Source organism: Peromyscus leucopus, chromosome 15 (assembly GCF_004664715.2).
Source record: "Peromyscus leucopus breed LL Stock chromosome 15, UCI_PerLeu_2.1, whole genome shotgun sequence".
In the NCBI taxonomy this organism is placed as follows: Eukaryota; Metazoa; Chordata; class Mammalia; order Rodentia; family Cricetidae; genus Peromyscus; species Peromyscus leucopus.
In genome coordinates, this window is record NC_051076.1 from 49,981,831 (window position 1) to 50,009,048 (window position 27,218).

The window sequence follows — 27,218 nt, forward strand, 5'->3', positions numbered from 1 at the left end:
TTCTTATCTGTTATAAATATTTGAACACTGGTTTTGTACTAAGCACATCTATTCAGAAGAACATCCATAAAACGGACATCACCTTCCTTTCTTTTTACTGCATGATCACATGCGTATGCTGAAGAAGAAAATAATGGCCAGCTGTCCTATTACATGAAAGGAGCAGTTGGGCCACAGGAGTAGCAATGGGTTTCCCTTAGCTTTGCTTCTCCCAATGTCTTCTCAACAGTGCAAGGAAGTTGCTGGCAAACAGCAAGCGCATTCTTCATTTTATGTAGATCTTCAACTTCAGGGGATGGACATAACACCATGTAATGCAGCATATGAACACCCCGAAAATGCTGTCCTCCAGCAAGAGGATGCTCATTGTCCATCTATTCTTTCAGATCATTTGGGGCGGTGTCAGACCACTAGACATGCCTCCCTTAGGCCATTCTTCATTCTCCTTCTACCCAGTCCTCCACATTTTCTTCTGACACTTCTGAGGCAAATCTGCCTTTGAACATCTTTCTTGCTCTGCATCCATTTTGTCCACTGTGGTGATTCCCCTGTGCGAGCCCAGCCTTCAGGGAGGCAAGATCTCCCAGGGGTTGTTCTTTTCACACCTTCTCTGCTTCCGATGCAGGGCAGCAGCTGCTGGGAGGCCCTTTGCCAGTGGAAAAGGTGTGTGATAAAATGAGGCTGGTGCCCAAGAGCTGGCCCTCAGAGACTTTCAGATCTTAAGCAACCAAAGGTTCTAGTGCCTTCTCCAGTATTCATCCCCAAATAACAGTCTTTCTTAGCTATAAAATATGTGAAGACAAGTTTCTAGTGATTCTGGTTTTCTTTAATTACTACTTTGTTATTTACATATTTTTCATACCTGATATTAAATTGCCCCAAAGCATGTTGACCATGTCGGATGGCTCAGTTCTTCCAGTCCTCTAACCCTGGTACTCTGGAGAGAGCACCCCCAAGATGGATGTAAAGTGCCTGCAGCTTCCTTGGATCAAAATGCTACTGTATTGGACCTGGGGTTGTCAGAGCCACAAGTTATTCTGAGGAAGAGAGTAGTTGAGACTGTGAAGGCAGTTAATTTTGTTTTTTTTTTTTTTTTTTAGAAAGCCATAAGGATTCCATGCAGCCCCTTTCTTTCCCGTTCTTAGGTCCAGGACTAACCACATTTCTACTTTTTAACTAAAATTGAAGACTAACCAGATAGTTTATTGGGTGGCAGATGGATGGTGTTCTAAAGAAATACTGTCTAAGAAGGTTATCTTTCTGAAGAATCTAGGAAAGGAAGAAGGGAAGATTATGTTGAAAAGGAGTCCTACTTAAGAGACTGTTTAGAAAAAGACCCTTGGTAGATGGAAGGAATTCCCAGGGAAGTCTTTTACTCCCTGGCTGCTCTTTCTTCCTCTTCCTACAATCCTTGAAAACAAACAAACAAACAAACAACAACAACAAAACTAGCTATCATGGAGGTTGGCAATTCGTGGGATCTCAACTTGCAGCCCAGCAGCTGCTGGCTTAGGGAGGGAGGGAGGAGGTACTTATTCTTGCCTGCACCTGATGCCAGGCATAGAGGTCTGCTGCGGTTCTGGAGAGGTGCACCTGAACCATGGTGGGACAGTAGGGCAGCAGGGCAGGTGTTCCCACAGTAAACACAATATTGCCACATAAATGGACTTTGCTGCAGAGGGTTTAAGCTATATTGTTTTCACACACTGTAAAGTAAAAATGCAGGTCTCTTATTGGATGCATAGATACAAACACATGGAGATGCCCAGAAATAGCAATGACCCCCATATAAATCAACTCTGGTGTAGCTCCATTCTCAAGGTTTCTGGAGACTCCTTCTGCCCCAGGGCACAGTAAATCAAGAGAGACTGATTTGGGGATTGCTTCTAACACAGAATGACCCAAAGGAAACTAAGGTTACTAGAGCAGGGGTGGAGATGGATTTCTGGGGCTAATTCTTCTCTCAGCTGGGAGAAAGTCCTCTCTAGCTGTGAAGGGTGATGCACACAGCTCTCTCTTTGGGAGCTGCACTGTCCCCACTGATTAAGAAGGTCGAGATGAGAAATAATTTTGTCCTTTCAAGTGAAACTTGAAGTTCCAAGTAGGGTGTTTGCAACAAACGAGATCCTGAAGTTTGCCCTGCCTCTACCAAGGATCTTTGTTTCAGCAAAGTGCCTCCTCTCCAAAGGCGTTTGCAAAGTCCTTTGCTCAACAAGGTTCTAACATCAAAAATTGGTGGGGCTTTGATTCTTCTCTAGACAAGATTAGTGGAGGAGGCTCCCTACCTACCTGATGCATGACACTTGCTATGTTGCGGTCCGCTGTTAGAAGTCGCAGGGTCCCAGGTCAGCCCCAGAGGAACCTTGCTCTCCACTCACCACCCTTCATTCCTCACCTTCGCCAGCCACTTCATCTTCTCTACCTTCCCGTGATGGCTAAAGCTTGTGAGCTGACATCTGTCACCTGTGGAGAATTTAAAACTCTGTGTTACCTTTTCACTATCCTACATCCTACAATAGTTAAGATGTGTTTCCAGATTCCAAAATGATTCTCCTTGGGGGGGGTCTCTCTCCCTCTCCCTCCCTCCCTCTCTCCCTCTCTCCTTCCCTCCCTCCCTCCCTCCCTGTTCCCTCCCTCTCCTCCTCCTCCTCTCCCCCCCCCTCTCTCTCTCTCTCTCTCTCTCACACACACACACACACACACACACACACACACACGCATCATGTATATATAATATCCTTATCAAATACCTGAAACGGGTACCCGAAGAAATTAAAAGGCGCTGCATAGGACAGAACACGGGAGTTTCTAGTGCTCCTTCACTTATGAGTGTAAAGCTGGACCCAAGAGTCTTGTCCCCGCCAGGAGGGTACACTAGAAAAAATAAATAAATAAATAAATAAGCTGAATAGGCCGGGGTGAGCCTGGGAAGGTCCGGTTCGATAAACGGGTGGGACTGATTGACTGATTGGCCCGAGGGACTAGTACACGAAGTCTAGTGTTCCCATGGAACACGGGGCACAGTCAGTCCCTAGGGCACCCTGTGGTGTAGGGTGCAGAGTGAGCACGCGGAAGAGCGGGGGGGGGGGGGGTGTTGGATATACCATTCCTGAGCCATTCCTTAAAGCCCCCAAACTGTGGAGAGATTGCGGGACCGGTTGGCTTCCATCCTCGCACAAGTCCGCAATTTTCGCTGGTGGCTTCCAGGCACACAAATGGCTTCAGCCTACCCCGCCCTTGGCCCATGCCAAGTCAAGGAACCGCTAAGACCGCCCGGGCTTTGGGGAGCAGACGGGTGGGGGAGGGCGGCGCCGGCGCTGACCGCCGATCCGGAGCTGCCAATCTCTCTGCTCACACCTCCTTCCCCACTGGCGCGGGAGCCCAGGCTAATCCCCCGCCTCCCCATCTCCGACTGCGAGGGGCGCCCTGGGTGGGGAGTGGGGTAAATAATTGGCAGAGGTCTGGCTTCCGATTCTCCTCTACCAGCGGCTGGAAGGGAACCCGGGGCCACGCAGTCCTAGCGGAACCTGGACCAGGTAACAGTGTCCCCGCCGGGTCCCGGGTCCCACAGCATCCCTGCGATAGCCTTTTTTGAGCGCCCGAGTTTGAGTGCAGATTTCCTTCTAGAAGTGAATCTCAGCCGTCGCTCTTTAGTAGGGACTCAAAAGGGACAGGTGTCCTGGGCCCCCTGGCAGACCGGTCACAAAGGCGGCCCTCCAGCGCAGAACGCTCTCCAACTTGCTCCAACCCGCTTTCCATGCGGAGCTTAGGAGCTCCGATGCTGAGCGAAGGGTAGGAAGAAGGCGGGGACCGTGTGTGAGCAATCAATAGCTTAGCCCAGTTTCCCCAGGAGCTACCATCCATTCACCGTCTATGCAGCAGGCACCAGCTGGCGGCAGCATCTTTTAGGTACCAGCTTCAGCAAGGCAAAGGCAGGCTGGGGGTCCGGGAGCCCAGGGTGCACTGCGGGGTTCCAGCCCTCCCTCCCGCCTGCCCGTCCCCCACCCCACCCCCTACCCACGGCTGCGCCCAAGTCTCGGGATGCTCGTGGCTTTATGAGGTTCCCTTGCCGCCAAGTCTTCCATTAACACCTCCTCGGATTATTGAGAGGCTGGCAGGGCTGAGCGTGGCCTCAGAAAGGGTGTTGGGGCACTGGCCGGAGGCTGAGCCCTCTGCCATCCCCCCCACCCCCGCCTTTTCCGATTTGAGAAAGCATAAACAGAAAATAAAAGACAGGTGGAGGAGGCTGAAGGTCAGAGGTGAGAGATTCAGGTCATTACTGGGGAGAGAAGGGAGGAGAAAAGGGAAAGAGGGAAGGAGGGAGAGAGGGAGGGAGGAAAAGAGGAAGGGAGGAGAGAGAGAGAGAGAGAGAGAGAGAGAGAGAGAGAGAGAGAGAGAGAGAGAGAGAGAGAGAGAGAGAGAGAGAGAGAGCTTATGTTCATTCACTGGCTTATTTATTTGATTAACAGAGTGCGACGCGGGGACTGGTCCGCGCCCCTGACCGCCACCTCTGGCCACCACCTCTCCAAGAACCAAGTTCATGAGAGGATCATCTGACACTGGGACATCAAGGTAACATCCCCTTAGGTTCCGTGTAGTGGGGAGTGCTTTTCTATCCCTGGAGTGGGTGGGGGACCGCTTCGAGCTCTGGAGCTTTGGAAAGGAAGCTCAGCTTGGCCATAACTGCGTGGGTCCCCGAATCTCAGCAGAGAAGAGGTTGACACCGGCCCCACCAAGGGGAGGAGGTTCTTGGGGGAGCACGGGCAGTAATGTCTAGCTGACACACCAGATTTTCTTCTTCTGACAGTACAACCGCAGTTAACCGCGCAATTGACCACCCTCCTCTCGCAGTAAGGATGCTGAACGGCACCACTTTGGAGGCAGGTGAGTTCTCGCCAGGTCCCCCTGTATTTTCCTTGCCACTGTTTTCTTGGGCCCGCTTGTGTTCCAGAAGAGAGAGAGGAGGAGAGAGAGGAGAGAGAGAGAGAGAGAGAGAGAGAGAGAGAGAGAGAGAGAGAGAGAGCGCATGAGTATGCCTTCATTGAGTGGAAGGATCATAATTGTCTTAAAATTGAGCTTTGCTTTGGAGGCTGGAAAACATTTTGGCTCAGGACTTCCCGGAACCCACCCCCTCCGCCCATCCCCCTCGCCGCGCGCGCTTTGGCTCTTTTCTTGAACGCCGTTGACTTTCTTGGAGTCTAGGGTCAAGGCTCTGGGCAGAGGTCAGAGTGTCTTGGGCCTGGAAAAGCACAGGCACGAGGGACTCGCGACCCTCGGCGGAGCTGCTGGGGCTTCACCTTGCTGAAAGCAAGTACCTTGTAAGGCTTGAATGGCAACTGGCTTTATTCACATCTCGTTGTTGTTCATCCCCAATCCCTTCCGCTGCCTAGCGTTTATTGTTTGTTGTGGGGGCTCTGAGGGCCACCGGCACAGCCAGCTTCTAGTATAGGGGCTTCAAGTTTCAGAAGCTCGATATTCTAGACGAGGTGGCAGCCCTGTTGGAGGTGAGGGGGGAGCAAGATTCAAGAACACAGGTTTGAAGACAGCAAGCAGTTGACCTGGGTTTTGGAGGCCGCAGGTGTTCGAGCACTCCCAGGGTGTAGACTTGCCCGGCCCTGACCCGGCATAGACGTATGTCCCTGAGAGCAGCAGGCAAGGGTGCGGGTGCAGCAGCTGGCCTGCGGTGGCGGCCAGAGCAGCATCTCCCAGGACTCAGGGCTCCTGCGGCCACAACCCTGAAGGCTCACTTGCATTTGTCTTGAGGCAAACTTAACTGATAGGACTGAATCAGAGGTGCTCTCTGAAGCAGAAGCAGACTGGACCTGCTAGCATCATTGTGGGAGAGGTTTGCTCATCCAAAGATCTGTCTGGGCTGTTCAGAGAAAGATCTGGGGACTAGTCGGAGGAGCCTGGGCATCCAAGGCCGGATGGCACCACCAAGGAAAGCAGGGCTCCTAGCTCCATAGCACCTCTGACTTCTCTTGGCTGTTGAGATACACCCTCCCAACACACACACACACACACACACACACACACACACACACACACACACACACACCAAAATCTAGAGAAGATCTCCACAGTTTTACCTTTCCAAACAAGAGTATTCTGAGGATCTGAAGGAATGGCCTAACTAACGTTCAGGGTCAAACTTGTGAGCATTAGATTATGGTCACCAAAATCCAGGTCTAAAGAGACCTTGAGTCTCTTAAAGCTAAATGATGAGCCATTTGCCGGATTGTTTTCTGTTCTCCAGCCTAAAGCTATGCAACTATTTGAGCAATACAGGACATCTCCACTTTTCCCCTTCTAGCCTCTGTAAGCCAGAGACCTTTTCCCAGGTGAGACTGCCAGAGCCTAGACAATGGCCCTTTAGTCTCCTCTGGAAATAATGTCATCTGGTACTCTAAATCTAAAATCTTCAGTCTCATTAGAATCCAGAGTCCCACTCTGCTGCATGTCGTAACAATAGCCCCCACGGATAGCCATGGCACAGGAAAGAGCACATTAGATTGCCTATGCTGGGGGGTGGGAGTGGGCAGCAGTGCCAGGCCAGGGTTCTGCCCGATATCTCTAGTGCTACTTTGGACTTAGAAAAAGACTCCAGATCCTACTGGGAGTGTGAGCAAGAGAGCCCCCACACCATGCACCTGCCCCGTTAATGGAGGTGAAGTCTTAGTCTCTGGACTTGATCTTGCTAGTGCTCTAACTTTTTATGGAACATGTGCCAACCATTCAGTCTGGAGTTGGGAGAAAGGGAAACACTTCCTGGGTAAAAGGAGCGCTTTCACCTGGCAAAGTTGCCAGGATGTGTTCCCTAGTTCAGTCACTTATAGTCCTAGACAAAAGGTTAGCACACTCCTGTGTGACACAGCTAAGTCTTAGGCTGTTTTTCACCCACCTCTACTCTTTCAGGGCTTCTTTTTGGGGAACTGTGAGAGGAGGGTAGGCTGGACCTATGGGGAGCTATTTCCCCCAAACTAACGGGGACCTCCCAAACTCCAGCAGACCCTGCCCCGTTTCCACCTTTCCAAAGACTTCCTGCATTCTCAGAGCAAGAAAAAAAAAATCTTGGCAGTTCACGTCTTTGTGAAAGTGGCCAATCCCTGTGGGCACTGGAACCTATAACCTGAATTTTATAAGAAAGAGCAGTTCTAGCTCGGTTTCAGCTAGGGTGCTGAGGGCAGGACATAGTCTGCCTGGCTCGCCCTTATAGATGCTTTAAAGATATGTAGGCAGGAAGTGGATTGGATGAAGGGGTGAATGAACGAAGGCTGATAAGATGTCATTGCCCAGCTTCCCTAGGGACTCTTCCCAAAGCTAATGGCTTTTTCTAAGAGGTGTTTTTAAACTTTCCTTTCACGAAGTCCTGTTTTTTTTTGTGTGTGTTTTGTTTTGTTTGTTTGTTTTTGTTTTTAATGTTCTTGCTGAAGAGTTCAGGACCAAAATCCAATAGCCAAAGCCAATTCCAAACACCCCTATTTGAAAGTGAGGAAGGATGTGTTGGGGGGGGGGCTAAGCAAAGTGGACCACAGTCTTGTATTTACTTGGTGCTTCGTGTCTCCTTGGGTTAATTGAGTAGTTCTTTGGGTACCCCCCCCTTTCTCCTCCTCCTTGGGCCCCCGGAGTCAGTTTAACTGCTGACTTGTATGAAGGCAATCTGCCCCTTTGTAAGAGGACCTGCTGTCTGGGAAAGGGCCCCTGCCCCCAGTCCCTCCTTGGGGCCCTTGGTGTGTTGCACGTGGGTTTGAAGAGCTCATTGATTTCCATCCAAAGGGGCTAATTACATTACTTACAGTAAATAGCCGCCCTGCTGTCAGGTAGGGCTGCCAAAATGGGGGGCAGGGGGAGTGTTTCTTCAGCTTAGTTTTCTCCACTTGATTGGCTTCGTTTTTTGTGTGAAATTGTGTTTTATGAGCTGTATTCTGGTACCCAGAGGACCTTAAAAGCGTCCAGTCTGCAAATAACATTATTTTGACCCTGAGAGAGAGAGAGGAAAAAAAGGATGGGGAAACAGTGGAGGCTTGAGTTTCATGGAAGAGGAGACCCCAGGAGCCTCCGAAGGCAGGCGAAGCTTTGGTACAGGAAGTTAGATTGCTCCACCAGGGTGGTTTCCTTCTTCTCTGCATTCCTTCTTCTTCCCTTCCTTCCTCTTTCACTTCCTTCCTTCCCTCCTTCCTAAGTCGCCCTCTCATCCTGTATTCATTCCTTTCTTCTCTTCCTCCGATAACCCTTTCCCCCAGTTTCTTCTCAGCCTTCCCTCCAGACTGGGCTAAAGCTCCACGTGGAACCGGCAGAGTGGAGGGAGGCGGGCCTGCTGCTGCCGGGCCGCTGCTCTGGGTGTCTAGACTGAAGCCCCAATGATCTCCCGCAAGGCGGCAGAGAGGTGGGGAAACAGAGGCTGGCGGGCCGCGAAGACCGGGGTGAGAGCGGCTAGGCTTTCTTCTCTTTCAGATTAAGTTCCCGTCGCTGGTCCTCGCTCCGCGATCCTAGGGGTCTTCTGGCCGTTTCAGGGGACCCACAATATCAGAGTATTGTGGACACTTTTTTAATGGGGCCAGAGGGAGGGGAAGGGCCGTGCTAGCAAGAACAGGGGGGCGACAGAACAATGCCATCTCTTGTGAAGAGCAGTCTGCCATCCTGTCTGTTAGTTCTCACCTCCCAGCCTCCACCCTGCGCCCCTTTCACACCCACAGAAGTGTGCCGTACGCCAGCGGCCAATGCCTCGTCCTATCGCGATCGGGCGCCCAGCTCCCCGAGTCCCACGCAAGTTGACAAATTTTAAACGGGACACCAGAATCTCCACTAGTTTGCCTTCGATCTAGAATTACGTGAAAGAGCCAGTCCTCCGTGGTTAAGAGTTCCGTTGACTATCTAGGTCTGCAAAACCATGCCCTGGCCTCCACACTCAAAAATTTCAGACTATATATGTATTCCCCCCCCACACACCCCTTCTCCCAAAGTAATACCCGGAAAAGTAGGTTCTCCACGCCCCTTTTCACTTAGGAGGACGCCTCGGAGCCTGATGGTGCCTCCTGCCCTCGGAGAGGTGAGGCGAGTAGACAACCGTCAGAAGAGTGCTTTAAAAAGTGAGTTGAGAAAGAAGGGACGAAGAGGAAAGGGGCAGGCATTACAGGCACGGTTTCCGTGCGGTGCCCGTAAGACTTCGGGTTTGATACCTTCCTGGTGACAGCCTTGTGAACTCGCAGTGTGTGTGTGTGTGTGTGGGGGGGGGGTTTAAAAAAAGTCTGCCTAGAAGAAGGAAACTTAAGGTTTGCAGCTCATCTTCTGTGTTCGCTGGGCTGGGGTCTGATGAACTGGGATCAAATGAGCCGGGCTCTGCCGCCTGCTCCATCCAGGACTTGGACAATAAGGGCTCCTTTTACCCTTTTAAAAACAGGACTGTTGAGAACTCTTGGAAGGGTGTGTGTGTGTGTGTGTGTGTGTGTGTGTGTGTGTGTGTGTAGGCGCGCGTGTGGGGGTGGAGGGTGGGGGTAAGGGCCCCCTCCTTCTGCCTCCCCCTGCAGTCCCCCACCCCTTTGAAATGTTTGTCCCTGCTTGCCCATCACCAGGGGGTTGAGAGGAGTATGACAGGTCTTTGTTGTCTGAATAAAAATCCGTGGCAGCTCCAGGGAGAGGACTCCTCCTACTAAATTATCAAAAATGGGCTGGCTTTAGTCTCTTAACAAATTGGACACAGCTCCGGCAGGAGCAGTCCCAACCCAACCTACAGGCACTGGGAACTTGCCGGCAGCCGGGGACGCTGGATATAACACTTCGTTTTCTTTCTTTGTGTTCAAAACTATTTTTCTTTCTTCCTCAGATTTTGTTTTCCTCCCCCCGCTCCCCCCCAACCCCGCGGCAGTTGTTTTTCATTAGTAATTCGAGCTCTCACTGCAGTAAGATTCTCCTGCTTTCCTCTCCGTCCGCGTTTGTTTGTTTTCTGCACATCTCCTTCTGGGAAGCGCCGGACCTTTTTTCCCTCCTTTCCCCGTCGCTTTTTTTTTTTTTTTTTTTTTTTTTTTGGACTAGAGTCTTTTCCCTCTTCAATAGATCTATTTCCACTCTGTCGTTTGTCGTTTTCTTCTTTTCTCTCTTGCCCCTGTCCCCACGCGTCTCTCCGCTCCTTCACCGCGCAGCCCTGTGGCGGGTCCTCTTTGCTTCTTCACGCGGATGAACTGAGAGCCCTAGGCGCGTGTTTATGGAAATAGTGGGGTGCCGAGCCGAAAACAATTCGTGTCCTTTCCGCCCCCCAGCCATGCTCTTCCACGGGATCTCCGGAGGCCACATCCAAGGCATCATGGAGGAGATGGAGCGCAGATCCAAGACCGAGGCCCGTCTGGCCAAAGGCACTCAGCTCAACGGCCGCGACGCGGTAAGGACCGGCCCCGGTGCGGCGCTGGAGAAACGGAGAGTCTCCGGCCTGCCCAGGTTGGGGATGGCGGGTCCCGGGGACATCTTCCTGGGGACGCTCGCTAGGTTTTCTCGAGAGGTCTGCTTTGCTAGGCAAGGGTCCCTTTCCGAACCGAGGTGTCTGGGATGCTGCGGTTCTGAGTTCACCGGTCTTTGTAGCGGCTGATCGCGAGCGCGCAGGGCAGCGGGCCTTGGAAGGAGCGGGCTTGCTCCTTGCCAGAACCAAACTCTGGTCTCTGGTGACTCGGCCGCAAGGCCGGATCCGCCGCCTGGAGGGCAAGCCTTTGGTGCAGCCAGGTACTAGGGGACCGTTTGCCGGCACGGCGTCCCGGACAGGCTGAAAGCCCTGGGACTCCAGTCTCTGGGATGGAGGAAGACCCAGACGCACTGGTCGGTTTCCAATCCTTCGAACGCTCGGAACTCAGCACCCGAATCTAGAGATTGTTAGGGCCTCTGGCATGCGGGTTCAGCTACCCTGGTCACAAAATTGCGTTTCTCTTTCTGATGGGGAGGGTGTCTTGGGTAGCGGGAAATCGAATAAAAATGAGAAGGAGCGGCCCCCTAGTCTAAAAGCAAGAACACGAACTCTGCAAACCCAAGAGAAGCAATCAGCTACCACTGCCGGTTACTATTCGTAATAGCAGTTATGTCTTCGTGAAATCAATAGTAATCTAAGCATTTCCCCTCTCCACTTATGGACTGGAAGGAGAAAACTACAGAAGTCTGCAGAAATGATTCCTGATGAACAGTACTGTGTAAACCTTTCTTGTCACTGCGGGGAGGGACTGCAGCTCAACCTGACCCGAGATGGTTCTAGCCACTCAGCGAGGTTTTTGGGTCTCCTTAAATAACCCACTATTGCCCTTCGTACCATTAATTCAGTGAGAATCCATTATCTGAGTAAAAGGCGAAATTTAACTTTCCCGTGTGGCCAAGTTGTAGTAGGGGAAGCCCGGATTGTTTCTGCTAGTCTGAGGAAAGGATCCAGCGAGTAACTTCTTTTCATCTTTCGCGGCTATTTTATTTAAAAATAAAAAAACAGCCACCAGATTCGACTGGGATCCTCAGAGTGCGTTTTACGGACTTAGCTAGCCTCAGTTGGGACCTAGGTGGAAAGCTTCATTTGGGAACCACGTTTTCAAGAGAAAGATCTGTGTTGTTTATGCTTGCTAGAGAAAAGAGCGAGTGTGCAGACAAGACTGGATGGGGGTCCTTCCTTCGGGACAGACACTTCACTTCCTTATGGGAACAGGGCGACGGCCTTGAACTTACAGAATAGCAACATCTGCTAAGCTTGTCTGAATCACAATAATGCCGGCCAAATTACTCCGCCTATTAAAATTCAGGAAAATAGAATTATAGTATTGTTTGTGTAAAAAAAAAAATAACTCGTGTACTTCAGAATTCTTTTTACTTCTCAACCACGGCTCTGTTGTTTTATTTTGTGTATGGTTTGAAAGTCACAAATTTTTTAGCCTTCGCTATTCTAATTCCGGGACACTCATCAAAACCATTCTCCAGGCTCTAAATGTCCGGGTGCTAGGGTCCCCGGGCCAGGAGGACCGGGACGCTGGTCCAGGCAAACCCTTAAGAAGAACTAATTGGTCGTTGCAAACGGAGAAATTAGGCATGTTTCCCCGACTCTTGATTTTGTGTGCGGTGGTCCCCTGGTATGATGCGCTCCTGTGTCCCGGGTTGTGCGGCAGCGCCCCGCGCCTCGCGTCCCATCAGCCTTGACTTGTGCTTGCTTCGCAGGGCATGCCTCCGCTCAGCCCGGAGAAGCCCGCTCTGTGCGCCGGCTGCGGAGGCAAGATCTCCGACAGGTATTATCTCCTGGCGGTCGACAAGCAGTGGCACCTGCGGTGCCTGAAGTGCTGTGAATGTAAGCTGGCCCTGGAGTCTGAGCTCACCTGCTTTGCCAAGGACGGCAGCATTTACTGCAAGGAGGATTACTACAGGTACTCCCACCCCGCCCCCCAGTCACACACTCCTCTGACACCTGGTTGGAGCCACCTGCGGGGAATCCCGACTCCCTCTCTAAGCCCGTTTCGTTTCGTTTGTTTGTTTTGTTCTTTTGTTTGTTTGTTTTTGTTTTGTTTTGCCCGTCCAGGGTACAGTTATTTCTGAGATGGGGGAAATTCTTTACATATGCCTTCCTTAAAGCTGTGTGCACGCCATGGGTGAGGATGGGAGAGAAGGATCCCAGGCAGCAGAGAGCTTTATGAGGGTCACTAGCTCTTCCCAGCTACACAACTCGGCTGAGAAATCAGGGAGAAGAGCCAGTGGACAGGTCTCTGGCGAACAAGACTTTTGTCCTGTTGGTCCCCCTTAATGTGAATTGGTTAACTTGCCTACTTATTGTCCCGGGCAGCAGCAACCAAGTGGATGACATAGTTCATGGCTATGTACAGGCTACTGCTCTCTGAATGGCTAGCCAGAACCAGACTGAAGGAAACAAAAACCAACAAAACAAAACAAACAAACAAACAAACAAAAAACCCAAGCAAACAACAACAATAAAACCAGCAGCTTGGGAAAGATTTGAGCATGTGGAAGTGACCTAGCTGCCCTCTGAGCAGAAGCAGGAGGGGAGCCGAAAGAATAGCCTTTCTTCTGCAGAATTCCCGTTTTCTGGGATAGCCAGGCGCACTCCTACGTCCAAGAGTGGTTACTATTCCGTTATCGGTAATGCCAGGCTTCTCCCTTGGCGTTGTAACTTAATATTCTTTCAATAGCGCTTCGAGTTGGGCCAGTTCAGAGTTTTGCTGTTTTTTTAAAAAACACGTCGAAGCTATTAAGTTCCTAGTTCTTTTGACTTTCCTGTAAGGATGCGTTTGTTCTGGTTCACCAGAACCAGCATAGGTCACTGGGCAAATGAAGCTGATATCCAAAATGGCCCTCAGCCAGCACTCCCCAGTCAAGTCTTGGGCCCCTGCAGACTAAGCCCTGGCGCTGTGAGTGGGAGATGGGTCCTCCTGGCACCAGCTGGCGCCCTGACTCTCCTGTTTGCTTTCAGAAGGTTCTCTGTGCAGAGATGTGCCCGCTGCCACCTTGGCATTTCCGCCTCTGAGATGGTCATGCGCGCCCGAGACTCTGTCTATCACCTGAGCTGCTTTACCTGCTCCACCTGCAACAAGACCTTGACCACAGGCGACCATTTCGGTATGAAGGACAGCCTGGTGTACTGCCGCGCACACTTCGAGACCCTCTTGCAAGGGGAGTACGCACCTCAACTGAGCTACACGGAGCTGGCGGCCAAGAGCGGAGGCTTGGCTTTGCCTTACTTCAATGGCACTGGCACCGTGCAGAAGGGGCGGCCCCGGAAGCGGAAGAGCCCAGCTCTGGGAGTGGATATCGTGAATTACAACTCAGGTGCGTCCCCTAACCTTACCCACCCCGACAGCTCAGATCTCACACTGCTGGAGGATTTGGCAGAGCCGGTTCTTCTGAGACCCCTTGGCCAAGACAAGTGCCTTGCCTAACATGACCCTGTTTCCATCACAACCCTCTCTCCGTCTGAGGAAGAGAAAGGAGGACGGAGTAAAGGAGATGGAAGGGGAGAGAGGATGGGTTATTGGTTATTGAGCTTGTGGAGGAAAAAAAAAAATTATAACCATGGGGCTGAAGTGACTTCCCCCCAAACAGGCAAAGCCAAATCCTTGTTGCCCATTAGTTAATGAGCCCATTAGTTTCTGGCTCTCAGTTGAAGCAAAACAGCCCCAGGGCAATTCCTTTGTTGGAGCCAAATTATAGATCCTGGAGGAGGTTTTCCTAAATAGTTAATGGGTGAAAAGAAAGACTTCAGAGCCCAGCTCCACTCTGTCTGGAGGGGGCAGAGGCTGTGGTCACCAGCCCAAAGTTAATCAGCAACATGGTTGGCAAGGGTATTGAAAAACTGAAGCTCTGATTTTGGCGAGGAGCATCTGTAGGGTGGGTCTCACTCTGTACAGCTGAGACAGCTGTTTCTCTACAGGGTCAGGGTATTCACCCAGCCTCCTCACTCCCTGCCTGAGAGATCGTCAGGTCCTCTAGACCTCAGACAACCAGAGGGATCCCCTGGTCAAGTCCACTGGGGTGGCTCAGTGCTCTCTCAGGCTGCTCGTCTGCCTTCTGCTAGCCTTCTCTCAATTCAAAACAAACTGCAGGCAACAGCCCCCAAAGACTTCCTTGCTTTGGAGGATACACCTATCATTTATCAATCTGCTTCACACCCATGCACCGGTTTCTTATTGTCGCTAGCCTGTCCCCACCTCCCATCCTCGAGGGTCAGATTGTTGGCAGACCCCGAAGAGAGGAGCTCTTAGAGGAAGCACAGAGGGGAAAGGGGTTCCAGAAAACCCAGGCTGGTTTCGGGGAGCCCAAGGAACTGGACTGCTCTGATTCCTATGCCCTGACCCAAACTGATTTGGGCACTCTGCACACAGGGATACTTGGAGTACTGGAAGAGACGCACTAGCGAAGTGTGAGCATCCAGTATTTACCACCTTCCAGTTTTCAGTGTCTGGTACGGCGTATGACTTGTAGTTCAATGATAGTGGAACAATATCTTAGTTAAATGATCTGCCCTAGGTCATAGACACAGTGAACATCTGAACTGAGAATCCTGCTGGGACTCCATCGTTTTTTTTTTTCAGGTGGACCTGGGAGCAGGAGTGCTTCCCAAGCGCTATGCTAGGCTGTTTCCTGGATTCTTTCCCACATTTAGAGGAATCTGTTCTAGTCACAAAGAGATGGCGTCTCAGAGAGAAAAGGGACACATAGCATAAGGAGGCCACATCTGTCTTTACCAAATTCACATCTGGGCAGAGGCTGGACCAAGGGAAATGGGCCAACACAGAGGCTAAGGGCGGGTCTGTGTCAGGCGGCAAGTGGAGCCCAGTGGTTGGCCAAGGGCATTAGCGGCTTTGCCTGGCTGCACCCTGCCCGGGGGGTGGGGGTGGGGGTGGGCTGCTAAGCTGGGACAGGGCTTTGCCTAGGGTACAATTGCCCAGTGCACACTCCATCTTTTTTGATGCATGGTCCTCAAGGCAAGACAGGCAGAACACTAATTGTTCTTTATTAATAGAAGATGACATTGGAATTTCCAGCCACTTACCAAGACCTGACTGTCCTACTGAGAGAGGAGAGGAGGAGAGAGGAGGGGAATGAAGAGGGGAGGGGAAGCCCAGAATGGGAGGAGGAGGAAGGGAAATGGGATTTTATACAACTAGTGGGAGAGAGAATGATGCTGGCACCCCATAGAATCCAGAGGGGTGGGGATTTCTAGTTAAACTGGGGGCAAGCTCGGCTGTTTGCTTGTTTTATTTAATCTAATTAGCTAAATTTGGTTTTGCCTTGGATCTTTGTTAGGTGGATCTGAGAGCTTTCAGAAATATAGACTTTAGCTTCTCTTAGTTTTTACTCGTCTGAAGACAAACAGAGAAGGAAAAAAGCTGTTTAGGTTCTGTGTTCTGTAGGGTTGCTCAGTCTCTGATTACATTGTCTTGTTCCTGGACAGCACAAAAGTGGCCCAGGCTGCTCAGTCCACTGCCGCTTCTTAAAGCTTACACCCTTTCCAAGATGTCCCCAGAGTCACAGACGAATAGTACACATTTCTTTAAGATTAGGTGAAGATTGCCTGGAGGAATTGGTTTAAAGTAATCTAAGCAAAATCACCCTCATTAAAAAAAAAAAAATGTTTATGATTCTAATGTCAGCTTGCCACACAGTCCGATGGGGCAGGGGTGGGGCCGGTGGGTCAGCAAGTTTAAAACATATTAAAATATAGAACATACAAGTCACCTACATTTTAAACTCATTGGTTTTTTAACATTCTTTAGGTTTTTCTATTGCCATTTCTGCTGAAAGGTAAAGCTTCACGAAGAACAGCATTAATGGGATCCAAATAAATTCATACGAGTTTTTAAAAACGTTCACACAAAATGTGGTCATGATCCAAACACTGTCAAAGAACCTGTGTAACTTGACAGAGATCAGTTAGTGCTTGCCAGAGGTTAGGTTCCTTTCAAGGGAACGTTCCTAGATTAGTTTCTACCTCTTTGTACATATTCATCAAATTATTCAGGCTGGTATTTTTGGAAAAGGCATAGGTAATTTATCTGAAGTTGGAGTGAAGTAAAGTCCTTCAGAGGTGAGAGGATTCAGCCTCGGGTAGACCGGTCCTGTTTGGATAATTGACCATTGATTAAGAAACTGGATTTTTGCTACTTCTCACTCCCCCCGCCCAACTTGAGGTTCTTTCCTGTAAACGTGCAAGATTTCTCATTGTTAAATTAGCCTGGCACTGACCCCTAGTGGTCTCCCAGGAATTAGTTAAATCTCAGAAGGTTCCGAACCCTTCAGAACAGCAACTCCTTTTTAGCTAGGTGACCATCTCATAAGTAACGGAATGTGAAAATATTTAGCTCTTCTTGTTCAGTAACAACAGATGCCTAGTTTCAGGTGGAGATTTGAAGCAATTTAAAGAGAGCTATTTGTTCTTATAACTCAGGGGGAAGCATCCCCAAGGCTTAGAAATGGGGAGAAACACAGTCATTTGCAAATTTACATAAAGCTTTTGTCATTAAACACAAATAATTTAGGATAAACTGACATATTGTGGCAGAAACGGATTTCTCTATCGTGAAAATCGTACATTGTAAGAAAGACCTGATGCCTATGTTCTTCCACACTAAATTGTTATGTGGCAGCAGACCCAATAATTCTTTCTAGTGCACTAAACCGCTGTACTGAATTTACAATGAGCAAAACCAAATACAGAGTACATATTTAGAAAAGCAATTGCCTCAAATCTTATTTTAACTATTTTTCCTTAGATTCATTTCAAATGATGAATAGCTGGATAGCTAAGTTGGGAATCATATTCATTTCTAGGAAATGTTATCCTGGGAGAGGCAGAAATAAGTAAATGCGTTATTTAAACATCAAGTTGAGGCTTTTGTCACAATTGATGTGTTGCTCAGGGAAAGTTGCTCACATGGGCTAGGCGTACTGTCTTATTTGAAGAAGCCTCCAATGACTGGAATGTGCCTCTTTGAGCATTTTACTGAGATGTATTTGTAATCTGGCTGTGAAATATGGCTCAGTTTACTGGAGATAACATAGTTTTATAGTCACAAGATGCTGTTTCATCCATTTGAGGATCTGAAAGTGCAATTCTGTAGACTATTTGAAGATGACATATCCCCCCTGGGATGAAATAGGGTAAAATGTAAACTATATCCTCTCTGTTATCAGTGGGTATATGCTTCCATTCTATCAGGCCTAAGAAGCTTGGGATCAAAGTTAGGCAGTATATCTATCTGACTTGAACATCATCTCAAATTGATTTGACTTTGTATTAACATGCACTTATAATTTTCCTGGTGAACAAAGGGCGTAAAGAGCGTACTTGTTAAGTTCATAGCCTTGTTTTTGACTTAGGGAATCCAAGGGAGCATATGCCTTAGGACACACAAAAGTTCGCAGTTCTTCATTTTATTATATTTGGGAATAATTTCTCATTAAATGAGTTTTATTTGCAGTTGATTTCCTGATTGATGATGACAAAACTGCATATATACTGATTTCTGAGCACTTATATGCATATAGACATACTGATTTGCTAGAAAAAAAATCTGAAAGTCTAACCAGAGCCTGTCAGGCAGCTAACACTTTAAAAAGGAGGAGAGGGGTAACTTCTTTAAAGATGTAAGCTTTTCCTTCAGAATGACAGAATCAGGTTGATTTTAAATAATGTATTGAAGCACAGGATGGTCAGATGTGAAAATACATCAGATGAACATATGAAATAAAGGTTTAAAGAACCAAAGACAGCTCTGTCCTTGAATTGCAGAGGTGGGGAAGTCAGTAAATCTTTAGTAGAATGTTTACATCTTGTAGTCACATGTCTTGTGCAGAACTAGGAAATGGCTCTAAATATGATAAATTTTTCCATCTCAAGGATGAGGACTTTTCCCCTGGTTTTAAAGACTGACTTATTTTGCCCTTGGGTTCCAAGGAGGGTTTTGCAAGAGCAGAGAAGACGCTACCCTCTTCCTTCCAGCCAGTCAGGGGCACAGCTCATACCTGACTCACACACATCCACAACACAGGGGACCAAGCAGGGTAGAAACCATCAGTATGTCTCAACAGTGAGCTGTGGGGAGTGCTTCAGGCATGAGTGAATGAGAAGGCTGGGATCATTTTCTTTCAGAAATATTTATTAGAATAACTCCAAGGGAAAGTGTTTTCTTCCTATCATAGCTCAAGCTAACCAGTTTTAGCTGAAACTTCAAATACAATGTTCTTATGATTGTCTAAGACATTCAAAAACATGTCATTTTTCATGTCTCCTCGTTTTTTTCAGCCACATTCTTTTTCCTAGTCTAGAAAGCTCCACAAATATAAGAAAATGCTTTAGATTATTCCTTTGTTTCCTGTGTGTGTATACATGTACTGTACTGTTAGATAACTTGAAACTTGAGACCTGAAATATATATTTGCCACATTTGTCATGATAAAGAACAGTGCCTTGACACAGTACATGGCAATCCAGAAATAGGCAAAATGTCAAACCCCCAAACAAACAAACAAAAACAAAAACAACAACCACCACAACAAAAACCCCAAACCCATGTGAATGTGGATACCTGGGTGCAAATCTACATAAACCATCAGAAAAGAATTTCTTCTTCTTCTTCTCTCTTCTTCTTCTTCTTCTTCTTCTTCTTCTTCTTCTTCTTCTTCTTCTTCTTCTTCTTCTTCTCCTTCTTTCTTCTTCTTCTCTTCTCTTCTCTTCTCCTTCTTCTCCTTCTCCTTCTCTTCTCCTCCTTCTCTTCTCCTTCTCCTCCTCCTCCTCCTCCTCCTCTCCTCCTCCTCCTCCTCCTCCTCCTTCCCTCCTTCTCCTTTTTCCTCTTTTGAGGTTGCTCTTATTCCCTACATTTCCTGGAGCATCAAGCAGAGAGAAAAGGTTTTATCTTATATTTTCTATCACGTGAACCAGCTGTATCCAAATAGCATAGCTGATTGTAGTCACTGTCTTCTTGCCTAGCTATCACTCACCACTGGTTGACAGCCTTTTTCTTTATGATGACGATATAGCAAACACCCTACATTGTTTAAGCCAATGGAGAAGTTTCCACTGAGCATTTTTTTGTTGTTGTTGTTGTTCACTGTTGCTGTAACAGGTTGTAATGAGAATGAGGCAGACCACTTGGACCGGGACCAGCAGCCTTATCCACCTTCACAGAAGACTAAACGCATGCGAACTTCCTTTAAGCACCACCAGCTCCGGACCATGAAATCCTACTTTGCCATCAACCACAACCCAGATGCCAAGGACCTCAAGCAGCTTGCTCAAAAAACGGGCCTGACCAAAAGAGTTTTGCAGGTAAGACGTTCATCGTTGGCTTTGTGTATATCTTCTCCCTTGCCCTTGACAGTGACTAGTTCTCTCCCTAATCACCTGGATATGGATATTTCCAATTCTGCTTCCTAGTAGTCTTGTCCCATAGTTATCTTCCTACAGGGGCTTCCTGGAGGGTACTCAAGGAGGCGTCCAGGACTCACATTCTCCCTACAGATGGAGAGATGGGCTCTAAAGCTTCATTGCTGTGGCATTGACTTTAAACAAGTGTTGCCTGTAGAGATGTCCACTCACACTGAGTTTAGAGTACTAGCTTCTAAGGATCTGCTGTCCCATGCCTGCAAACTCTTGGCAGCTCACTCAATGTTACGACCTTCAAAATTCAGGTGGCCCACCCCTAGCTCTTGAACAGTCGAAGGTAAGGTTAATATCACAGCAAGCAGTTGGAGCAATAATTTCCCCACTTTACCAATCCAGAGTTATTCTGGGCATTAAATTGCTTCCCCAGACTTTTAGTAAGAATTATAAAATGATACAAGTTTGCCGTGAGTGACCTGTGATCTCCCCCTCAGTGACCCTTAGCAGACATTTTCTGTTCTCTGGCTGGGAAGAGTATTACTGTCTGTAGAGGTTTTGTTAGGTATCAGACTAGCAAACAACTTGAACTCTGGTGGTGTTCCCTCACGTGAGTAGTTCCTCCTTTGAGACACCTTTAGTGACCCCGTTTTTCCCTATTCTTTTGAGGGGTGGTGTATTCCCCCCCCCCAGTCTCCATGTCTTTGTTTCCATGGTTTCTCTGCTCCAGTTATCCCAAGTGGCACATCTAATGCAGGAATATGTATGGTTAAGAGAGAATAATTCTATTCTATTACCCAAATTAGTTTATTTTGAAAGAAGTAGAAAAAGTCTACTTTCCAAGAAAAATGATATTTAATAGGAGAAATAGAGGAAAGAAAAGGGAAAAAAAGAGAGAGAAAAAAGGAAGAGAGAGGAAAGAACTTAAAAAAAAATCGATAAAGAAATCAATTGGGATTGGTTTGCAGGTTTGGTTCCAAAACGCACGAGCCAAATTCAGAAGGAACCTTTTGCGGCAGGAGAATGGGGGTGTTGATAAAGCTGACGGCACGTCGCTTCCGGCCCCGCCCTCAGCAGACAGCGGCGCTCTCACTCCACCGGGCACTACGACCACTTTAACAGACCTGACCAATCCCACTGTCACTGTAGTGACCTCTGTGACCTCTAACATGGACAGCCACGAATCCGGAAGCCCCTCACAAACTACCTTAACGAACCTTTTCTAACATTGGTTTTTTTTTTTTAAGGATTCTTCCTCTTTTTATTATTATTCTAATATTATTATTTTTATTATTTACGAGACTTTTTTTTTTCCTTCTCCTAACCCACAAGATATTTGGGGAATAAAGTAGCAGCTTGGTGTGTAGCATCTACACCACTTGGCTATGAGTTTACAGTATTGTCGCTTTTAAGTGAACGTATTTTGTCTACAAGGTGTATTTGATCTTTTTTCTTTAATCAGTTTTTTTTTTTTTAAGTTGGTAAGGGGAGATTTTGAATCATTCTATTAAGTGCCTCTTAAAATTGTATATTACTTATTTCCAGAATCTCGAAGGGGAAGAAAATGGATGGTATTATGATGGGCAAATCATAGTCCTGTTTCTGTGATGAAGTTATTCAGGAACCAGGCAATTAGTTGTTTTTTAAAATCTTACAATTAAAATTTTTTCATGTGAAAAAAAAATTCAAAAACAAATGTATTATTACTGCCATTTTTAACCTGAACTATTAATTCAAGTGAAGGATATAATTAAACAAAAGTATTAACATCAATTTTAAATAGCAATGGTTAACTGGGTGGGAAGTCTAACTCAGGAATGTAACTTTTCCTGTTGTTAGGACTGTATACTCCCCCCCCCCCCCTTTTTACTGTTTTTTAAAATTAAAAAAAAACAACTTAAACTTCTTGTGTATCCATGGAAATTACACTTAAAATTTGAAATTCTGTACTTTTAACCTCCCACATTAAGAAAAAAAGAGAGAAAAGAAAACTTTTTTTAGCCAGTCTCTGAAACTATTCTATTTACTTAACCTTTTCTCCTTAGAGAAATGGAAATAAGCAAAATACAATTTTTTAAGAAGTAAAAAATTGGCATAATTTAATTAATAATTAATTGGCTTCAGCTGTACCATGATATTGTATCTGGCATTCTACATAATGTCTTTTTTTTAAAGCAACTTAGTAAACTAATACCAACAATGAGAATTATTTGGTTTTTCTTTATTTTATTTTGTCACGGGTTAATTTATGTATAAAAATCTTCTTAATATCACAGATGTGAAGTTATGAGTCTTAAAGTAGATAAACTCAGAAGCCTTGTGGATGCTGATCTGAATATATTTCTAGTTTACAGCAGCATTTTTTTCTTTTAATTTAAGGTGAAATCTTAATGGTCTGGGCAGTGGTGAATGTTCATCTATCTGCTTCTGTTGTAGTTAAGAAAAAAAACCAACTAGATTGTGGATTTCCTAAAATAATAAAGAAGAAGTCAAGATCTATGTCTTGCTTTAGTGGATTGTTAAGAATGACTTTGCACATACTGTCCACTTTTTTGCACCCCTTAAATCTCCTCTGGTGGTCGAAGTGGCTATTTAATAGATTTTAAAGGTGCCCTTCTGGCTGTATAAATGTGTGGTTACATATCGACAGTTCACTGCCCACATTAAAGTGCATTATTGTAACTTTTGCTCAGGGTCTTTAGAAAATTAGCACAGAAAGTAGCTTATTTTTTAAAAAAAAAAAGATGATGGAAGAGAAGCTAACACTGTAACAGAAGAAGAGTGTGATCGCCATTATATATTTAGCAAGTGTGGTCATCTTCTATGGAGCTTAAATCTTGACTTTTCATATTTCTCTTACATTTTGGGCATTTACCACTAACCAGACCAAACAACCTTGTTAAGGCTGAGATCTTTATTAACACACTTTTACAGGTAAAAATACCGATACTTAGAAATTTTGTTCTTTGACAGAACAATATATGGTACTACAGACCTACTTTATTAAGTAGACTAATTATAACTCAGTTCTCCTATGTGCCTTATGATATAACTTGGAAGTAAGTTTGTGGAAAATCAGGACATATGTGTTGTTTGTTAACTTAACTGTTTGAAGCCCTTGGACACCTCGCTAGTTTTGTACTGTTTTACCTCTTATTTCTGAAACTCTTTTTATGGTGTATCCTGTTAGAGGAGACAAACATGTCATAGAAAGCAGTCGTGCACTCTTTCAAATATAGTTGATAAATTCAATAATCTTATATATTGAGCTTCGTGTTTATAGTACAGTAAGTGGTCTAGCAAAATTGTCCATGTTCCTTTGTTTATTGATAAATGCATTGTATAGAAACTATTCCCCCTAAATATTTATGGACCAAACAATTGTGATATATCCTATTAAATTTGTGTGAATAAACCATTTTGAATCTAAGGAGTTTTATTTCCCATCAGTTTTACTTGTATTAGTATGCTTCCAATATCTATGTGTAAAAGATAAGACATAGCAGCACAATTAAAAAATTCAAACAGACAAATAGTCCTTAGGTTTCCAAACTTGTGACTCGTTAAATACACACACCATTGTATATAAGATGTGATTCAATCTTGAATTACCCTTAAATATCTTTGTTTATAATAAAAGTAATGCCCCACTGATTTGACTCAATTCAATTTTTAGAATAAAAATAAATGAGCAGACCCATAGGTGCATGAAAAGAAACCTTAGAGATGATTAAGATTTAACATCAGGTCTATTGAGCACAAGTGGATATTTGTAAATCTAAATAGAAATTGCAGACCCCTAAAAGCCAAGTTGCTCTGTAGTTAATAAATTGTCACTATGATTTTTTTTCAGGGAGAACAAATCTTGGGGCATTACAGCCAAACATCCCGACGTTTGAAAATTCCCTAAAGTATTAAAAGAAGGGGAAAAGTTTGATCGGAAATCCACTGCAGTGAAGACAAAGACACTATTAGGTTATGATAATCATACATTTAAAAGTTTATTGAACCAAAAGAGAGAGAGAGAGAGAGAGAGAGAGAGAGAGAGAGAGAGAAGAGAGAGAGATTGAGAGAGAGTGACTTAAGTGTCATTTACTGAATGTTAACAAAACTTCTGTTCTTTATGATGTCTAACACGAATCAAGGCTTAACCTCATGTGGTTTAATAAAAGAGCAAGATAAACCACGTAGAAAACCAACCAGAGCAACCTGGCAGTAATACGCCCGCCCCACATTTGGAGAAAATTATTATTGAAACAATTCCACACATCTGTCAAGCACAATATAACTGTAAAATAAAGTCCAAAAACATCCATCTCATCTGCTTGCTAAGATGTACCAGTCCTATCTCTTAATGTTATTTTCCAATTGTAAATTCAAAGAGTAACTTTTACTCATTCACGAGAGCATAGGGATCAAACCCAGTGATTTTAGTATTATTGTCTGTCCTTCCTTTCTAAACAGAAGGCTCTGCATGCACTTTTGCATCTATCACCTCTAGTGTACATCTCTGTAATGCTGACTTTGCTGTTTCCTGTATGATAAATAGCTTTCATTAATAAACATTTTATTTGATGCAAACATAGTTAACTTTATGTTAAGCACACATTGTTGAAATTAATTTTGAACACTGTCTTAAAGAGTCAGGACAGTACACTTGCAGCCTGTTATGCCCAAGGGGGAAAATATAGACTGGAGAATTAGGTAAAATTATTTTCTTTGATTTTAACTTTTATGGCTTGTTTTCATTTATTGTATTTAGTTAACACATGGATGAAAATAAAATAGCAAGCCCAAATTAAACATCAGAATAAATTATTATGTAAAATTTCAGCAATTTTTTTTTAGATTATAGGGTGACATTTATCGATTCTCTGTGAGTTTACATGTTCACTATGCAATGAGCAAATTTATTGAAGTACATGAATATATTCTGAACTCTGACATTTTGTTCTTTGTGTAGTTCAGATTGCACAAGTTATCAGAAACAAAGGATCAATGGGAAAGAAGAACAAATATTTAGGAATGTGCTTTCTTTTCATCGTTAAAGGGAATACTTGAAGAAAGAATTTCGTAAAGCTACTCTTACTTAGCTCTATATCCAAAGCACATGTTAAACAAATTAGCATATAGAATACTTTCCAGAAAAAAATTTCCTTATGAGATTTTTTATTATGTACAAATAAACCCTATGTAAAAGATGTAAGTTTTACAAATGATAGACATACAAAAAAATCTCACTTACATTTATTCTCAGAACTTTGGATGTTTTCTCAAACACTTTCATTTCCTGAATGGTAAACCAGGAAAAACAATGATTAAAGGACAGGTATCAACTTAACTAACAGTGCACCCAGAATGCACCGCGACAAGTGAACTGCTTTGAGTGATCATGGAACGTGTTGGTTTTGTCAGTTGCTTGGATGTTTATGCCTCATCAAAATCTCATTCATAGTGCTGCTGGCAATCTGAATGGATTTTCCAACACATTTTCAGCCAGTGTCCTGAAATCTTGGTCCTGCAGGCTCTGCCTTCTTTCCTTGTTCTGTCACCTAGGGCAGTTTCATTTTGAAATATTTTGGAAGTTCGCCTGGTTTTGCAGACTTTTAACTATTTGTCTGGTATGTGAAATGCGGGAAGAGACCAAAGAGAGAAAGAACGTAGCTGAAATTAGACATCTGAAAAAAATAATACAAATTTGAAACAGGCATTTTTTTTTTTTTTTAGAAGAGGAAAAGAACACTAATTATGTGAGTGGGAAGTGAAAAAAATCACGTGATGCAGGCTTGGAAGGTCTAACACACTTTCCTATGATGTATGGCAGTCTTCTGTCTGGGCAACTGCACATTTATTGTTGGGCGTAGATTAGAAGACTGAGGACATTTTTAGACGGGTGCAGGGCACCAAATTTTATAGCTTCTACCTCCCCAAATACCTAGATGAATCTAATTTCTGGCAAATTGATCCTAGGAACACGAACTCTTACCGACAATATCTGTGAACTTTGGTTGAATACCATTGTAATATTGACTTACATAGTAGATAGGCTTTTGATACTTCAAATAGAGTAAAATTTCATAACACAGAAACCAAAGCACACAGCTCTTAAAGCTTGGTGATTTTCATTACCTAAAATGCCAATAGCTTTACTTAGTAGAATCCCAGTTGAATTTACTGTATGGTTTTCAGAGTGAAAGCCTCTTTTATTAGCCACATATAAGACAGCATCATCTTCTATTGCAGTATGCCTGCAGAGAACACTGTGGTTTGAGGCATCAGAAATGGGAAGTGCTGGGACAAAAACATGGCATTCTATCATTTTAGGCTTATAAGGAAATTCAAGAGATAATGCTGTTGTTATAAAAATATGAAGTTTTGAATAGAGTTTTGTTATTTCATTTTTCACTGTGTTCCTTTCACAGTAGCTTCACTAATAGGAAGATTATGAACTGTGAAGGAGATTCAACACCTTTTATACTTTATGGTCACTAGCCGTCAGGGGACAATAAGAACACTGGGGCTTAGTCTAGACTAAATAAATAATGTTGCATCTTTGAAACTTTCATATCGAGAAGGCCTGTATTGGCCTGTGGGTGAATCTATTTTCTATTTCTAGTAATGAGAAGTCAATTCTGAAGACTGAAATAAAAAATCCTAACAAAACAATAAACCTCTGGTGTAAAACTCTTTGCTTTACAATGTCAAAAAATTGGAACTTAGTCTCTTTAGATTTTGCTACTGATTTGTGTCTCTTTTGGTCATACCTATTTTGTCTTTGTAATATTTTTCAAATTAATATGGTTTCCCTTGTTTTCAAAATAAAATCCCAAATTAAACTATTTTTTTTACTGCCTTCTGGGAACATTCCCATTGTGTTTTCCTGGATTTCACAGCAAAAAGAAAAAGTTTAGAGCTGTCCATGATGTTCAAGGAAGTCCCTGAATAGGATGTAAGCAGTAATATGATTGCCAGGATTCATTTCCTTGTTAACTATGTTTCAAAATAAGTGTTTCTATGAGACACTATCCCCTGCTTGCTACATTTCTCTGTGAACCGTAATAAAAAAAAAGTAACCACTCCAAACATGTATCCCATTGGCAAGTTTCTCTTCTCTTGGATTGTTGATTTTTGCTTCTCTGCATCACATTTTATTTTGTGCTGAAATGACAAAAACAGGCAAGGATAAAGATCCAGGCATCAGTTGTGGCAAGAAAGTTCTGGTGTCTGTTTCTGTGTCCCCTCAGGTCACTTGTTAGAAGTGTCAGGAATGTTTCTTTCCTTTGGACTTTTTCTGTTTACACCGTGCATGATCTCATAAATTACTCTGAAGAGTACCTGGATACCTTTTATGGTTATTTGAAAATAAAATTTGCTACAAATAAGA

General features: G+C 45.0%; 1 protein-coding gene across 2 annotated transcripts; it reads left to right on the plus strand.

Moving 5' to 3' along the window:
* Positions 1-4,451: 4,451 nt before the first annotated feature.
* Lhx9 (LIM homeobox 9) lies at positions 4,452-27,218 on the plus strand. Of its 2 annotated transcripts, none has more exons than XM_028889866.2 (7): positions 4,452-4,572; positions 4,808-4,884; positions 10,257-10,375; positions 12,169-12,371; positions 13,430-13,785; positions 19,581-19,783; positions 23,688-27,218. In XM_028889866.2, exons 1-7 carry the CDS (start codon positions 4,541-4,543, stop codon positions 23,742-23,744), a joined length of 1,047 nt encoding a protein of 348 aa, XP_028745699.1. In that variant the 5' UTR covers positions 4,452-4,540; the 3' UTR covers positions 23,745-27,218. The 2 variants fall into 2 exon arrangements, with proteins under 2 accessions (XP_028745699.1, XP_028745693.1); XM_028889860.2 differs by lacking the exon at positions 23,688-27,218 and adding an exon at positions 20,803-23,678.

What these genes read in the sequence shown, in the direction of transcription:
- Lhx9 (XM_028889860.2), top strand. Translation starts at nt 4,541, where the DNA reads ATGAGAGGATCATCTGACACTGGGACATCAAG. An exon ending in TGCAAGGAGGATTACTACAG is followed by an intron (nt 12,372 to 13,429) that starts GTACTCCCACCC and finishes GTTTGCTTTCAG; the next exon opens with AAGGTTCTCTGTGCAGAGAT. An exon ending in TGACCAAAAGAGTTTTGCAG is followed by an intron (nt 19,784 to 20,802) that starts GTAAGACGTTCA and finishes ATTGGTTTGCAG; the next exon opens with GTTTGGTTCCAAAACGCACG.